The sequence below is a fragment of the Phytophthora cinnamomi genome, assembly GCF_018691715.1.
Source record: "Phytophthora cinnamomi strain GKB4 chromosome Unknown Contig8, whole genome shotgun sequence".
Classification (NCBI taxonomy): Eukaryota; Oomycota; class Peronosporomycetes; order Peronosporales; family Peronosporaceae; genus Phytophthora; species Phytophthora cinnamomi.
In genome coordinates this window covers 975036-991837 of record NW_027150941.1, presented here as the reverse complement: position 1 = coordinate 991837, position 16802 = coordinate 975036, and the positions used below count along the sequence as shown (strand labels likewise).

General features: G+C 57.1%; 4 protein-coding genes across 5 annotated transcripts; 2 read left to right on the top strand and 2 right to left on the bottom strand.

Moving 5' to 3' along the window:
- Positions 1 to 525: 525 nt before the first annotated feature.
- On the top strand, positions 526 to 1791 carry IUM83_11759 (putative ubiquitin carboxyl-terminal hydrolase; the record flags this gene model as incomplete). The annotated part of the gene is made up of 8 exons (XM_067936339.1): positions 526 to 726; positions 814 to 904; positions 986 to 1051; positions 1127 to 1215; positions 1291 to 1335; positions 1398 to 1447; positions 1522 to 1609; positions 1699 to 1791. The coding sequence occupies 8 exons, from the start codon at positions 526 to 528 to the stop codon at positions 1789 to 1791; spliced, it is 723 nt and encodes a 240-aa protein (XP_067798671.1).
- A 249-nt stretch (positions 1792 to 2040) lies between these two features.
- Positions 2041 to 4924, top strand: IUM83_11758 (Ubiquitin carboxyl-terminal hydrolase; the record flags this gene model as incomplete). The annotated part of the gene is made up of 2 exons (XM_067936338.1): positions 2041 to 3649; positions 3723 to 4924. 2 exons carry the CDS (start codon positions 2041 to 2043, stop codon positions 4922 to 4924), a joined length of 2811 nt encoding a protein of 936 aa, XP_067798670.1.
- A 339-nt stretch (positions 4925 to 5263) lies between these two features.
- IUM83_11757 (AGC/RSK/RSKP90 protein kinase) lies at positions 5264 to 10002 on the bottom strand (the record flags this gene model as incomplete). Of its 2 annotated transcripts, XM_067936336.1 has the most annotated exons (3): positions 5264 to 5557; positions 5626 to 5883; positions 6004 to 10002. In XM_067936336.1, 3 exons carry the CDS (start codon positions 10000 to 10002, stop codon positions 5264 to 5266), a joined length of 4551 nt encoding a protein of 1516 aa, XP_067798676.1. The 2 variants fall into 2 exon arrangements, with proteins under 2 accessions (XP_067798676.1, XP_067798677.1); XM_067936337.1 differs by having other exon boundaries at positions 5626 to 10002.
- A 2869-nt stretch (positions 10003 to 12871) lies between these two features.
- IUM83_11756 (uncharacterized protein) lies at positions 12872 to 13576 on the bottom strand (the record flags this gene model as incomplete). Its single annotated transcript, XM_067936335.1, has 1 exon — positions 12872 to 13576. One exon carries the CDS (start codon positions 13574 to 13576, stop codon positions 12872 to 12874), a length of 705 nt encoding a protein of 234 aa, XP_067798675.1.
- Positions 13577 to 16802: the final 3226 nt, after the last annotated feature.

Below are 16802 nucleotides of genomic sequence, written 5' to 3'. Positions count from 1 at the left end.
CTATTTAATATTATCTTCGTGCAATACTCGGTGAATGACTTCCACCCAAATGTACATATGAGCGACAGTGCGATGGTGTGATCATCTCGTGATTGGGAACCGAATAGGTACATGCCAGCCGACTATGATCGATTCTGTGGCTGAATGCCGTGTACACAAGTAGCAGTATTAAAGTCCTAAATGGTTTTTCCTTGCTGCCAGTAACGGGGATACCCATGCTGGTACAAAATGCCGTGTACTAGAGTAACTGTGATTCAGCGTTAACAATGCAATGCAAGGAGTGCCACTTCGTTGAAGACGAGCAACGTCCTGATAAAGGAGACTCGTCCCAGACGAAATCGCATACCATCTCGCTGCCAGACCTCTTTGTGGCTGCGGCCTGCGATCCTGACGTCGAAGTGAAGTCAATGAATCGTACTGCCCCAGCATATCCAACTGTAGCCATGAGGTCATGGGCCAATCACCGACGCGGAATTATCACACTAGCGAGCCTTTCCTCACTTTCCGATCCTAACACCAAGAGCCATGAGCGATGACGAGTCCAAGCACAAGCGCTGGTTCCCGCTTGAGTCCAACCCGGACGTGATGAACGCGTACGTGGAGAAGATGGGCTTCCCCACGGGCCAGTTCAGCTTCTGCGACGTGCTGAGCACGGAGGAGTGGGCGCTGGGCATGGTGCCGGCCCCCGTCGCGGCGGTCATTATGCTCTTCCCCATCAAGCCGCACGTGGGTTTCAACAATATCACAATAGGGTTTCGGGGTTTAAACATATATTGTCAAAATGCTGAAATCGGCTATTGTACGTTACTGCAGACAGAGGAGGCGGACAAGCAGGAGGCGGCCAGGATCGACAAGGACGGACAGACCGTGTCCCCCAACGTCTACTACATGCGCCAGACCGTCGGTGCGCAAACTTTGTTTTACCAAGTTTTGGCAGGGAAAATGGTTTTATGCTGAATTGTTGCTTTTATTATTTCGTTGTTAGGAAATGCGTGCGGCACAGTGGGCATCTTGCACGCTATCGGGAACATGCGTCACCTCGTCCAGCTGAGTGCGTTAAAAGAGTTTGTTTTCACTCAGTTCTGGAGGCTGAACGAAGCAATTTTGCTTTTCTTTATGAGGGCAGCTCCTGGGAGCTACTTGGACAAGTTCTTCAACAAGACCAAGACCAAGACGCCCGAGGAAATTGCGCAGTACCTTGAGGAGGACGACGAGGTGATAAGTTGCTCCGATGCGATGGAACCACGGGGCTTTGCAGTCGGTTCTAACGGTGTGGCTGCTGATGAGTAGCTGGAAGAAACGCACAGCAGTGCGGCCGAGGCTGGCCAGTCGGAGGTGCGAAGCCAGGGGCTGCAGGGCAAGTCATTGAGGATATTAACGTTGTTGTGGTTGAGTAGCAACTGGAAAGCGTCGATGACCCGATCAACACGCACTTTGTGTGCTTCAGGTACGGAGTTGATCGCGCATTTTGAGTGTTGTAAACCAGTCAGAGCGAAGATTATCTAACTTTCTGTTGTATAGCTGCGTGGATGGCAACCTGTACGAGCTCGACGGCCGGAAGAAGCGTCCAATTAACCACGGACCCTCCAGCCCGGACACCGTTCTGCAGGTGCATTGCGATTTGCATTTGTGCTGCACCTGTAGGACTTCGCTTATGCCATAGTACCCCCCTCTTTGTGTGTTTCCCCCTTTTGCTAGGACACTTGCCAGGTCATCAAGAAGTTTATGGCCCGCGACGAAGGCGAGATGCGCTTCACCATCCTAGCTCTGGCGAAGACGGCGACCGACTAACAGGCTTTGAGTAATCAGCTACGATAAAACTCTAGCAAGTAAGAACGAAGAATGCAGCAGCAATTACTTCTGTAGTGACCCTGTGCCAAAACTCACCATGTCCTCGATATCTTTACCTGGTCAATTCTGCAACGACTGACGACGCTTCGTGTGGGGCTCATGCTCGGTAACAACAGGAATGGACGGAAGAATCGTCTTGAACCTAGTCGGCCATGTCGCCAGCGAAGGGCATTTCGACTGGGTTCTAGCATGACCCTCTTGTTCCTTTCGGTTTTGCTAAATGTTGTGTCTGCGGCGGCCTCCATCGATCTGTACGTGTCTACAACGGGAAACGACACCGGTAGTGCAGACGGAAGCTTCGCCAAACCCTTCAAGACACTTACACGAGTCCAGCAGGCAGTCCAAGCCAATAACAAATTGGCTGCGAACAGCAATACCCCCATCAACGTTTATCTTCGTGCCGGCCGATACGAGTTGTCGAAGACGTTTGACTTCACGAGTGATGACTCTGGTGCCTCCAGTAATGCGACGGTCACGTATCAAGCGTACTGCGATGCTGATGTGGAGAAAGCTGCAATTTCCGTCCGAACATTTCCGTATCACTCGGGCTCAGGTGTGCCTCCGCGATTGCTCTGGAATGGCGTGGGTGATATCGACGAGTGGCAGGGTCCGGTTGATCCATTCGCGCAGATGGGGGTCAACCGTACAAATAATTCGCTGGTGGTCATACCAGCGCCAGCTCAAGATGTTGGAACCGACATTGGTACTGTGTGCGTGGACAAGAACAATGGTGTCGGGCACACTTGCTACGCTGAGGGGAGTCCAATGGCAACGTGCGTTTCCGGTTGCATGGTTGCTTGCCAAAGCCACATCGCGCGAAAGACCTATACCGACTTGTTCTACGATAAGTTTACGCATTTGTTTGGCAAGGACTTGCGCAAGGAGGAGGACTGCGTCGAAGTTTGTTCGCTGTCGTGTCGTGGCTGTGAGAAGGTGGTCATATCTGGGGCGAAGCTCATAGAAGCTGGAACGCTCACATGGAATTTGGACCGATCTGTCACGGTCACTACTGCAAGTGGAGCCTCACAGACCCTTAAAATCTTCCGGGCGGATCTGTCTTCTTTGCTACCAAATCTTGCAGCTGGTATTGTGCCAGCTAAGCCAGAAGACTTCCCTACATTTACTACGTTGTACGTCGACGATGTTCAGCTGCCGCGTGCAGGGTTCCCCAATTGCGTAGTGGACTCTTCTCTACCTGCACAAACCTTCGCTTGCTCGTACGAACCAGTCGATGTAGTGAATTCGCAAGTTGTCTACAACACGACCACTTTTTCGAGCCGAATTTCAACCTGGACAAATGTGAAAGACATCATGGCTGAGCTGCGGCCTCAGAGTACCCAGCCAACCAGTCTGCGCTACTCACTAGCATCTATCAACAGTTCTGCCAGTACAATGCAACTTGGTGCTGGAGGGTCGGAGCTGTCCTACGACATCTTCACGGATGGACCTGGTACAACCTGGTCTTCGTCATCAGTCAGTCTCGACCCTGTCGTGCGAGTGGAAAACGTGCTAGAAGAACTGGATTCGCCTGGTGAATGGTTTTTCGATGTCTCCACTCGCAGGTTGTATTTGATCCCGCTGAATTCAACAACTACCTCCACGTCGTTAGCTAGTAGTGTCCTCGAGATTCCGATACTTCATCAGCTGCTGCGTGTGAGTGGCTCTCGCGAGAACCAATATGTTACGCCGACACACGCCCACACGGTCCTGAAGGAAACCACGTCGCTTACCAAAGCCTCTAACCTACGCTTCCAGTATTTGACGTTGTCTGGGACGCAGCTTCACCACCTGAATATCTGTATGTTGTGATCTCGTTCATAGCAGGTTTCTCAGTCCGCCTCACTTAGTTGTGAACGTTGTGTGCCTTCCAGATGAACGGATTCCTGGATCAGGGTGGCCCGTAACGCGCGTAGCAGCAGTCTATATCGAGTCCGCCACGAATACGACGATCGAGTACTGTAACTTCGAGAAAATCGGAGGCAACGCCATTATGGTATCTGGGGAGACCAGCAACATCCAGCTCGTGAACAACAACGTATCGTTTGTGGGTAGCAGCGGAATTGCAGTGTTATCACGACGCGGCTTTCAATTCAACTCGTTTCACCAGCCTGTACTCGCCCACTTGCTGGTATCACGGTCGGTGAATATCTCCTTCAACCAGGTGCACCATTTCGGGCAGCGAGTAGCTCATTCGGCGGCAGTCATGGTGGTAGGCGCCAATCAAACCACCATTCTCGGCAACCTGGTATTCGGTGTCCCAAACAGTACCAGCACTAACAATACTGCGGCGGCACTGTTCGCAGCAGCAGCGTACCATGTGATCAACGCCAATGGAGCCAATTTCGAGGACGGACTTCCGTTGATCCGCCTCATTACCAATCTAGGAGAGAACGCGATACCCGTGTCGCCTGCGCCAGTGCTGTCTTCACCGTACCAAGTTACCGTACCGCTGCTTGGCTTTGACGTGAATACCGTGGCCAAGCTTGTGGGTGCACCCGAATGCTTCTCTGGCAGTGGCCGCATCGGATCTCTATACGGCGAGCTCAAGCCGTTCACGTACACCAGTTGCTCCGGTTGCTGTTCAGTGCACAACAACTACGCGCGTCTCCGAGTGACCGGGTCGGGCGTTGCTTGGAGTGCCGCCGGCTCTCGCGAAGTGGTTGTTCGCCCGGGCGAGACGATTGATCTCACTGCCAATTCATCCTCGTACTTCAACTCCATCATAGACGTCTACGTTGGTTTTCATGTGGTCACTCCGAACCAGATCATGGATCTGCCCACACAAGCGAAGTGGCAAATCCTCACAAGAAGCTGCCAATATGCAGAGCAAACGTATCTAGAAACTTGCGGCGGACCCTGTCAACTACATGACGGATGCGGCAGCTCCAATGCTGCCCTCCAACTTGCTCTCAGTACCTCGCTCGCTTGTGCTAGCGGCTACGAATCCGATCCGCCGTCGCTGGAGTGCACAGGACCTTTTGAGGGGGAGCAGGACTGCGACGGCACTGGAGTGCTCAAGTCGCACTTGTACTACAATTGCTCCATCGACTGCTTCGCTACAACGTGTACCTAGCAGCAGCAACACAGCCATACACAGCATGCAAAGCGACTACCAAGACAGATCAAGCCCGGCGTAACTCCAATTTTTCAACATGTTCACTTGTTTTCCCGGTACGCTAGCGCCACGAGGCACAAGACATACTCGCACCTTCCGACTGCTTATTTCGATCTTGCGCTCGGCCTGCGTTCTAAAAGGCCGTCGCGGCTCCTTCGACCCATTATCTCATCTTCTTTCTCTCTTTGCTGTTACCACACACGAGCTCCTCCCGCAATTAGTTGATTGATTCCTGTCTTCCCTCCGCGCGCCAGTAGGTCAGCAAGTGTATCCTGCCTCGCAGGTAAGTCTGTCTTATCACACATTCGATAGCGACGACGGCCGCCCAACGAAGCTAAATCCGTCGAAGTCGTTCGGTCGGTCGGTCTTCGCCATCATCACACTGGGCTCGCGATCGCGAGCCGTAATTTCATTCATGTTGCGAGGCGCATAGTGCGTGTCCATCTTACCCACACCCGGGTTAAACGGAGGCTGCATCTTGCGCTCAAGCAGTTCCGGCCAGTCAATGCTGTCGAAGAACGGGTGTGTCAACACCTCGTCGGCACCGCGAGGACCGCTACCAAGACGCATCATCGGGTCGCGCGTAAGCAGCTGCATTTGAAACAAAACATGTTGCGTTAGACCTTTGCCATACCGGACCAAATAAGACGACAACTTACCCCGTTGATGAGTGAAATCGCAGCATCCGAGAAACTGGGCGAAAAAGTTACCCAGTCCTGCTTCAGAATCGTTTGGAACATAATGTCCCGGTTGCGGTGGTAGTAAGGCGGTTTTCCGCCGATCATCTCGTACAGCAGAATACCGAATGACCACCAGTCAGCAGCCTTGCCGTAGGCCTTGCCCTTTAGGAGCTCAGGGGCGATGTATGCAGCTGTGCCACAGAAGGTCGTTGCGCCCTTCAGACCGGAGACGCCGACCTTTGACAAGCCGAAATCAGTGATACGCACATGGCCGTCGTGGTCCATCAACACGTTTTCAAGCTTAGCATCACGGTAAATAATGTTAGCGCTGTGAAGGTGTGCGATAGCCGCAGCGACCTCAGCGGCGTAGAAGCGAGCCCATTCCTCGGGGAATTTGCGACGGCGGCGCAGGTGCGTCGCCAGAGATCCACCGCTGAGGTAATCCATCACGAGGTACAGCTTGGACTCACTCTGGAAGGCGTAGTGCAACTTGACCACGAACGGATGAGAGATCTCCGTCAGAATTTTGCGCTCTGCCATTGTCGTGTTGACAAGGCCCGACGAAACAACTTGTTGCTTCTTCAGCACCTTCATGGCATAACACTCACCCTGGTGCGGGGGCGTGACCTTCCGGCACAAGAAGACCTTGCCGAAACCACCCTGACCAACAACCTTCATCAGCTCGAAGTCCTTGTCTGAGATCAAGCGCTGCTGCTTGTCACTACTTGATCCACTACTAGAGCCAGAGTTGCGCTTAGGCTTCGCCACTGGCTTAGGCAAGTAGTACGTGGCCTTGATTTTGCCGTCATCGTCAGAACCATTGTTTTTGTTACCGTTCTTGCCTTCGTCAGCACCACCAGAAACATCACTGGACTCATCGCCATCAGTTTCACCAATCACAATTATGTTCGACTGTCGTCGCGGTCGGCCGATAGGCTTCGTAGCCGTCTTCCGCTTTCTCAGTTCCGCACGAACATGCTTTACAACAGCGGTCATGCCAGGCTGGTTCGGATTGGCGCCAATAAATGCAAAGGCAGGATCCTCTGCTTTTTCCAGGGTCTTTGGTGTGTTGTCAGCCTCCTGAGACGGCATGAAACCCAAGGATAGACACACACAGTTAACACGCGCCTGAGAGTCCACGATCTGGGCACCAAGCGGCTCGTATGACGCTTCCCAGTTAATCGATCGGCGGCCAAGAAGTTCCAATATACCCGGAGATTCATTGTGATCAATTTCGTGCTTGGACTCGATCAGCGCAACGCGATGGATCTTTTCGCGAGCGCTCATCTCGTAAGTCTCCAGAATAGACTTCACCAGCGCGCCACCACGAGCGTACGCGATAATGGACACTTGACCCTTGCACTTCGTAATAAATTGGTCCCACACGAAAAGGACGTGCTCCGTGGGAGTGGTCGAGTTAGGAATGGGGACTTCGCGCTCGAATCCTCCCGCCTCGTAAACGACAGCGGAGTTGGCGAATGGATTGCAAACGACAATTCCATAACCTTCTTCTTGCGCCCGACTAAAGTAAGGAGTCATCGACCACTTGTGGTCAATCGTCAGCTTCGCGTTCTCTGGGTCCTGCTTCCAGAGGCCAAGAGGACCAGAGTCCGACAGGAACAGGATAACCTTCTTAGCTGAAGTATACGCCATCGAACTGTAGAAACGGCAACGGACCGGTGACTCAGCTGATGGGACAAACTGGGGCGTGAAATCCAATTCTCTCTCCATAAAGTTGTAGATGTCCTTCTTGTCCGTGCGCTCACTCATACGAATGGACGGGTTCACAGGATGCTTCAGCTTTGGCAGCTCAACAGGCTCCTCAAAGGCGGAAATGCCGCGAGTGTCCAACTCCAAGGAGTCCGCAGAGCTCTTACGTTCGCGCCCCTCGGCCTCATCTGCAGTCGGTTTGTCATCTTCCTCGTCATCATCATCGGAATCCTTTGGCTTCTCATCACTTTTTTTGTACGAATCCGAAGGTGGTTTTGTCGGCAGCTCCGTGTCGTCCTCACTTTCTTCATCACTACTCGACTCCATTGCCAACATTGCAGTTGTCTTGCGTCGACCCATGCCAGCCATGAGCAACCCTGCCGATGACCGAGATGAAGTTCGGACCGGCACAGGAGCAGGCTTTGGCTCCGCCTTAGACTCTTCTTCAGAGTCACTAAAGGACGTAAAGCTGTGTTTTTTAGGTTCAGGCTCCACAATCCCAAAGTTAGGAGTCAGCTTCTTGGGCTTCGGCGGTGTTGGAGGAGCTGCCACGGGTGATGGGGGTTCGCGAGAAGGCGGGGACGAAGCTGGAGAATCCGCATCACTGCTAGAATCTTCGCTCGATCTTCGCACCGGTGAACGAGGCGTCGGCTTAGCGTCGTACGAGGTCGCCTTAACGTCTTCCTCGTCCGAGTCCGAATATTTAGTCGGCGTGGGCTTCTCATCGGCTTCCACCTCGTTGAGAGCCTCGGCAATGTCCTGGTCAAACTTGGCAGAAGTACTGACGTGGTCAGGCTGCTCCATCCGTTGTTGTGAAGACCCTCTTGTCAATCGGTTAGGGTACGTGCCTTCCTTATCACCAATATCAACGCCGTCCGGTGTTTGCATCACGGCAAGGAGAAGAGTCCTGGCGCCCTCGGAAAGTGCTTCCAGTTCATCAAACGGTGTTGTTTCGTCATCTATGTCATCACGTCCATCGATATCCTCGTCACCCTCATCGTTGATAGTCTGCGCACGCGACGCGCGTTCACCAACAGTGGTGCCACGCAAGTTGAACCCACAAGCTCCACAGAACCGGGATCCCGTCAGAACTGCGTTACAGTTCGGGCAACGTTTCTTCTCAACCTCAGGCTCCTCCTCCACGGCGTTCAGCTTGTGCAACGCGTTCATCCACTTATTGCGCTCGCGATCGTTATCAGCGTACACATAGTATGGTACCTGTTCATTCGTCATGAACATGAAGCCGAACGGCTCGCCATCCCACTTCTGCACGTCCTCAACCAACACTTCTGCAAGCGGTTTTCCCTTTGAATTGTTCGCCATGTCATAGTCCGAGTAGTAAGAGATTGTGTTTCCACGCAAAATGAAGTAGCGCTTCTTCCAGCTCTTGCGCTTGTGGCCCTGTTTCGTCAGATATCCCGCGCACGATACCGGTTCCGGAACGCTGGCCGTGGATTTCTTCACAGTAGCGAGCCACTTTTGCTGTTCTCCAGCAGTGTCGGCAATCACATAAAACACATTTCCGGTTACCGTCATAAACATCAGCCCATTCGCCTCGCCGTCCCATGCCGCCACAGAGCGGATTTCTACCTCCGCCATCGCTAGTTGGTTGTCGCGGTACGCCTGCTGGTCCGCGTAGTGGCGCAGCGAGGTCCCGTTCAGCACGTAGTACGCCATGCGCTGGCTCGGGACGAGGTGACCACGCTTCGTGAGGTATCCTTCGCAGCTGACCTCCTCCGTCTCCACCATGAACTCCTTGAGCGCGCGCAGCCACCTCGAGCGCTCCGACTCGGATGTCGCGTACACGTAGTAGGGAATCTGCTTGGTGGTGTAGAACATGAAGCCGTGCGCCTCGCCCGACCACGTAGCCACCTTCTCGACCGTGACGGCGCCGTACTTCTTGCTCTTCTCCTCGCTCGAGTAGTACTCGAGCACGTTACCCCGCAGCGTGAAGTAGCGCGTCTTCCAGTTGGTGAACAGGTGGCCGCGCTTGGTCAGGTAGCCCTCGCAGCGGATCTCCGTGGGGGTTCCCTCGGGCACCGTCATGCGCGACTCCTTCTCGCCGCGCGTGAGCATGAAGGTCTCGCGGCTGAAGAGGCTGCGGCGCGACACGGAGCGGCGGCTGCTGGCGTTGTTCACGGGCGCCGTCTGACTGAAGTCGGTGCCCCCGAAGCCCGTCGTCGTGGCTGCAGGATTGAAGCTGCTGCCAGCGAAGGCGGGCGCTGCCGTGTTGGTGAAGTGCTGGTTGTTGTTGTAGGGCGCTGCGCCGGGGCCGAGCGAGTGGCCCAGGTAGCCGCTGCCCTCGAGGCTCTGCTCCGTCATGGCGTCCAAGTTCGGGTTGGACACGGGCCGCGGCATGCCCGCGTAGCCGCCGCTGTGGGGCGCCGCCGGGATCTGCGGCGGGTAGTGCGGGGGCGGCGGCGGCGGCGCGCGCGTGAACATGCTGCCGCGCGAGGACGAGCGCGGCATGCGGCCGTGCTCTGCGCTCGGCGTGGAGCGCAGCGGCGGCGGGTTCATGTCCGCGGACGCCGAGGACGACGAGCGGCGGATGGACTCGCGCAGCGCGTACGACGTGGGCGACGTCACCAGGATGTCCTCGTCGCCGCTCTGCTGCTGGTAGTTGTGCGGGGACTGGTCGGCGCTCATTGCGGCATCGACCTGCGGCGAGTTCCTTCCTGCGCATACAAACACCAAGTCAGTCACCGAGTGCGCAACGCCGAGTGCGGAATGAGGAGTGATGGTCGCTTCCTCCCCTCTCTCCCCAGTTCACTCCTGCTTTCTCCCTCTCGCTGGCAACGACGGTCGCTGGGCTGGGCGGGGCGCGCAGGGGGAAGGAGGAAGACACTCGACGCGGCGCGCGATCTTCCGTCCCGCCGGTGTTAAACCCGCGGCCATCGGTCGTCTGCGGCTTAGTGAGAGAGGGGAAAGGGCGAGGGAGGAGAGGGGGGGAGGGCGGCCGCCGCCGGCTAAAGCGCTACCTGTGTGTGCTGCTGCTGCCTGGGGTCGGTCGTTGCCTGCCGCCGAGCCGCGTGTATCCGCCGGCGTGAAGAAGTTGGAGTCGGCTTCTCTGCGCTTGCGTGGCGTCTGTTGTTTGTCCGCGAAAAATCCCCCCTCGCCCGTGTGGTACCATCGTTTTGGCACAAGACAATTGATGTGTGCCGAAACCAGAGATTGATAGTACTTGCTAAACCAGTACCCGACTGTACTACTACTACCAGATTTTAGACGGTATTAGTAATACTACTACCGCACATTCACTATTAGTACTAATTTGCTGGACTCAACGCGCCACCATAGTACGCCGAGTAATACTGGCGAGTTATCCCTGGCCGAGCAACCACGACTCCTATCCAGCAAATCTAGATCGACTGGTTCTCGATTCGTCGCTTGGGGAAGATCGCCATTTCTGAAACCGTGTCATAACCCGACAAACGAAATATGGGCTGCGCTGTAAACGGTTGCCAGGAGGGCGACGAGCTCAAACGAGATCCGTGAGTGTATGTTCCAATCCCGTACACCACATACGAGCTATCGGTGTGTTTGAAGATTTAAATTCGGCACTCGACGAGAGGTATGATCCGTATATTCGTTAGTGTTATTACTGGGTTTTCGTACTCACACTACGCCTCGTAGATTTTGCTGTCCGATTGTGTTCAGGCGGTCTATCCAGACGCTGAAGCCGCCTCCCCAGCAGCATCCTTCCCTGCCAAAATGCTCGATCCCCCTTCACGCTTTAGCGCGCCGCCTAGCAGTATCTGGACTGGATTCGACTCCGACCTCGACCTTCGCCAGACCTTCCTGAGGACGACACTGCCTCGGCAGAGGTGCGCGCTCCTAAAACGTCGACGACTTGCGCCATCGCCAAGACAACAAATCGTAAAAGAAGAAGGCATATTCCGCGAAAGGCAAACTACCTGCGACTAGCGACCACACCCTCATCACCTCCAGTATCTGCAGTGTCTGATCTCGGCGTGCTCTTGTCGGTTGGACATTCGCGGAAAGCAGGTACTATCGAAGACGTGTGGAATCTCGTTCACACGGCGGCACAGATTACTTGCGAGTCGAGCACCGGAAAGTGTTCATTGCGATTACTAAACAAGGGAAGTTGCAGTTGCCCAAGCCGTCGTCCTCGCAGACTAGCTTACTCAACCAGGAGTCATCATCCTCGCCACGTTCCTCACCGTCGTCGCCTGGATGGGACGACGAAGACGACTACTATTAGGAACCCCAATACGGACAACCAAGATGAGAGACGGAGGGAAGGAGTCGGATATCAATGCAAGAACAGGAGAATTGCTGAGCAGCCGTGAGTAGTAGTGGAGTATTAGTGATAGTATTGCATTACTATACTACTATTTTCTACAACCACTACTAGTGTGAATATATCCGTCTCAGAGAGTCCTGGTAGTACCCGTAATATTACTACCATATTTACTACTACTACTAATCCCGCTGGTACATTGTAGTTGTCCACACGTAGCTTCGACGCTTCAACGTGTACATGTATCGCGCCTTCGCTCGCTCCCGGGCTGCCGCACCGTCCAGGTTCGAGAGCGGCTACTGCAGCTACAACTGCTGTTTACAAGTCGTCGCGTTTAGCTTCGGGCGACGCGCACGAGGAGGTGTTGCAGAGACCTGGGCCGGACGGACCCTCTCGTGACGGGGATGAGAATACAATGGCGGGGGCGGATGGCACCGAACTCCAGATCCAAGTGCACGTATCGCACGGCCATGACAGTGGCCGTGTCGACACGGTGGGCACGAAGAGCACGAAGAGCACCCGCTCGCTCGTCTGTTTGGAAGGCTCTCTCTCGATCTGGTGCAGTTGTCGAAAAAGGATCGCGCCGCGGCGGCCTCGCTACTAAGGTGTCCAGGGCGGCGCGATGGGGCCAACGTTGCAAACTGCGATGGAGCACAGATAAGACTCGTGCAGGCTCGCCCTCTTGCTGGAGCGCGTCTGGCCATCTGCGCGCCGAGCTCTGAAAGGAAAGGAGGCGTGGAACCCCGCGCTGCGTCTTGCCCGGCCGATGCGATGTCGACCTGCAAGGTGCTGTGAAGCAGGCCTTGTATGCATGGGAAGATACGGCAGGGGGCTACGGACTTGTATCGTTGGCGTTGACATTTCGATTGACACGAGCGCAGGACGACTGCTTTTCGTGCAATGGGACGATGCGGTCCGTGGCTGGGCTCAACTCACGCCGAGCAGGGCACCATCGCGTTCCAACATAACTGACTGCAGAGCAAGGCAAAACCAGAGCATGTATTTGTGTGCACACGGAGAACCAATGTTTTGGTTAAATAACAGCGACAGCGTGGGGTGGTGCGTGGTTCGGATGGCGAGGTATGGTACACTTTCGTCCCTTGAGCAACGATGGAGTGCGACGGGTCTTCGTCAACGGAGTAGCTAGAAGGCGACGATACCCGGCTGGCGGTGAGGCAGCGTCGAGCGCACGAGCTGATAGGAGATCTGCAGGGCGGCAGCGAGCAACGTGCCAACAAAAAATATCGCTCAAACTCATGCCGTCTTGCCCGCGTTGCCGTTCAGACTATCGGTGATGAAGCTGCTGGGGGGCAAGTTGGGCACTGCAGTGCTGGTGGCGCGGTACCCGTCGAGTTTGCCAGGCATGAGGAAGCTAATAGGCGGCAAGCGCGTGGTTCCTGCAGGTGCCGGCGGCGCTAGTGTTGCTAGTCCGTTGGTCACGGCTGAAGTTGCCCCCGTAGGAGCAGGATATTGCGAGTTCCTAAACGCATCCGACGCGTTCTGGTCGTACGCGAACCGGCTCAGCGGCGAGACGGAGGACCCGCTCGGGAAGGCAGCTTCCAGCGACGTGATGGAGTGCAGGCTATGCCGGCGAGCGCTGTCGCTGCCGACGCCGATGCTGCCGAGCTTGGCGCGCCGCGCGACGCTGACCATGCGGTGCTTGCGGTCGCTCTTGCGCTGGTGCTCGTTCTGGCGGTCGCGGTGGAAATGGCATAGGGTATGCAGCTGGCCGTTTCGCTTGGTGGCGCGCGGGTTCGAGCACTTGCCGGACTTGTACTTGCACAGGAGCTGCTGCTGCTCGCCGCCGCGCGGCGAGCTCAGGGCTGCGAAGCCGTCGTCCTGGCTGTTCATGAGGTGGTGACTGCGCTTGAGGCGGCGCTGGCGGTAGAGCTCGCTGCCTCGGTCGGCGCTGTCCGGCTGCAGTCCCGTGTCGAGTTGCTCGCGGTCCGAGTTGTGCATGCACCGCTGCGATGTGCTGCTGTTGCGCTGTGCGAGGAGGAGAAAGTTGAGCGCAAAGCTGCCGTGCTGTGCGCTACTGCGGCTGCTGCGGCTGGAGCTTTCGGCTGATAGGGCAAGCTCGCGCCGCTGCGGAAATGACCGGGTGCTCTTTCGGGCGCCGAGCGAAAAGCGAAGTGAGCGTCGGCGCGCTGGATGCGACGGCGCCAACCACCGAGCGAGCGTGAAAGTGGCAAGTGCGTTGCAAGTGGCAAGAGCATGCTCCGGCGTGCTTGGCTGGGCGCGGGTTCTGGCTGGGGTGGGGGACCACTGAACTCACAAAACGCCTGCGAGCATTTTGGTGCAGAGCAGAGGCGAGCTCGGAATCGCAAAACCGTCCGCATTAAGTCGGAGACGCAGTGCAAAGCTCGGCTTGCTCTTGCCTCTCTATACCGAGGGGCTTCGCGCCGCTCGCGCGAAAGCTTCCTCGCGCCGGGCCGAGGCGTCTCGGAGGAAAAAGTGCGGAGCTTTGGCCAGGCCGCCGCCTCGATCTCTGCCGGCCGGCGCCGCTGGTCAGCGCAGCAAAGCGCGACACGGCGAGGCGAGTCCCCGCGTGACGGCCGGCCGAAGGTGACGGCTTTTGATTGCCGAAAAGTCCTGCCGCGAGGCGGTCTCTAGGGCGGACGCTGAACCTGCCACTGATTTCTTCCGTTTTCCTTTGGCGCAGCGGGGCGCTTGAGGTGGCTCCGCTCTGTCAGCAGCAGCAGCAGCACCGCCGCCGCTGCGGAGTCTCCGCCGGAGAGCACAGGTATTGCAGTCAAGTGCGGTGTCCCTTCGCACTTGCTGCTGGGGCAAGTCGGTGGACCGGTACAGCCTCGGATCTTCTGGTGGGCCCCCTTCGGGGAAGCTCGCGGGCGTTCGTCTCCAGCGGGCCTGCTGGTGTTGCATCTTGCCGTCCGGCTTCATCTTCAAAGCTCAAGTGCGCAAAGCCGATCCTGCTTTCTGTGGTCGCTGTCGGGAATAAGACGCCAACGTTCTGGGGATTTTGCGATCCGACGCTGTGCTTACAAGGTTTCGTTCGCGTCCCGAGCAAACGACAGACGAAGCTGCTGCTTTCCGGCAAGACGTGGTTGTTGGCTGGAACCCGACCGCATATCGCCACCACAACAACCACCGACGGTTTTCCCGCTTGCTTGCTGGCCCGCGTCGTGCGTTCGGGTGCTGCTGTCGCCGCGGCGGGCTCCGCTTGGCCGCTTCTTGTTTGCGGTTGCCCCGGACTAAGCGCGGCGCGATGACTTGACGCCGCGAGCTCCGGCCCCTTCCGCAGCTCTGGCTGCCCTGCGCGCACGTGAGTCACGCGCGCCCACGAGACCGAACCGGTCACCGGCAAGCACTGTCCGAACGGAGAGGCATGATATGCGCAGCGTACGCGGCCAACGTGGCGCGGGCCTGCATTTGGCGCCGCTACTCTGCGCGCAAGGCCTTATCGGCTCGGCCAAGGCCGCCTTGCTGGATCTTGCTGCTCGTCGCTCGTGCGGCGAGCTTGTCTCATGCGGCGAGTAAGTCCGCCCTTGCCGCAACGGCAGCGACTTGGCTCCACGCGATGCATCGCGCTGGACTCGTTGCCAGCGCCAACGAAAAGCTGGAAGGAGAGGAAGGTGCCGCGAACGTTGTCGCCCGAGGGTTCCTGCCCGGTTTTGCCAGTCGGGCAGCGCTCGGGGACGCCCTTGCAGCTTGGCGCGCAGCGAGTGGCAACGCGCAGAAATACCCTTGGCGCTCGGCCCTCACGCCCTCCACGCTTGACTAGTGCTCGCGAATCCAGGAGTTCGCGGCGCCCGGTCGGTCGTGTGAACAGCGCGGCGGCCGCAGCTGGCAGTTGGGACCAGTTAAAGCGAGCTGGTGCTGCAGAGCGAGCACGCCGTTACGTGGTACCCAGCTGTCGCGCTGTGCACGGCCACAGCAACGTCGATCTTATTCATGCTGCAGCTGGGTGGCTTCGCGCGCGTCGTCATACTCGTCTTGCTGCAACCGCTGGGCTGGATAGCTGGGTTCGCGGCCTCCCACTGTGGTGTGTGGAGACCGCTTGCTGGGAAGCGGTGGAGTGGAGTGTCGAGACGCCGGAACGGGTGCAATAACATTGTGCCGATCAACGCAGCGGAGAGCTGTCGAGTGTTATCCCCGCTTGACTCGTGGCTGGCGCGCGTCGGGCCTGATTTCGTGCCGCCGTCGCGGGCCGTGATTGTCACCGCTGCTACCCGGTGCAGTTCAGCGACCAGGGGCGCCGATCGCCAGCGGTGAGGGCCACCGCGCCAGCGCTTCTGGCGGCTCGAGCATGTCGTGGGATGATTCCGTCAGTTGTTGTCGGCAGCCGTTGCGCGCGGCGCGGTGCCGAACGGATGAATGATCGACGACGCCGTCCCGCACGACGCCTGGCGTGCGTCATGGTGACAACTCCGCCGGTCAAGACCGAGGCCCTCGACAACCAGAAAGACCTACCAGTCAGCTGCTGTCAGCTGTACTCTCCGTCGGCGTCCAGACCAAGCACCACTTGCGCCAGCAACTTCTGTCGGGACGGACTGAACGGTATCGACACTCCGCTTCCCGCCGCGAACTCACGTCTCGGGCGCTGTGACTAAGCACGCGCCGACGCGTCGAGTCCTCGGGTGATAAGATCGGACTCCTGTGGCTCTCTGGGCATTGTCGCCACCGATTGCTCGCTCGCTCGGCCGTGGGCCGCTTGACTGCAGCTGAAACGCGTAGCCCCCGGTCCGTGTCGGACCAGCGGCCTCCGCGCTGTTTGAGCACGATTGCGTTGGACATTTCTCGCACAGACAGTCGATGCCAACGCCCGCCATCCCCGCGCACTTGCTTCGCCGCTGCTCCCCTTGCCTGCCCTGTCGGTGGGTGTGCTCCGCGCGTCGCCCAGCAACAGAAATCCGTCAAATCGGATACCGAAGCCCCCCCCCTAGTTGCCTGTCGCCGCTTGGAGATCGCAGGTGACTTGAATTTGCCGCTGCTCCAACCCCACAACGCCCCAAGTCAAGACTTAGGGGAGGACTTGTGCATGAAGTCATGGTCCACGAGAGTTATCGTCTTGCTCAATCGAACGCCTGCACGCGTGCCGCGCAGTTCAAAAGTGAGAGTGAGATCCAAGGCGAACGAGTGGTGCACTGATTAGAGGCCCCTCTTACAATGCTCCTGCCTGCAGTGCAGCTGCCAGCGCTTTCAACACCCCAAGTGCAAGTGAACC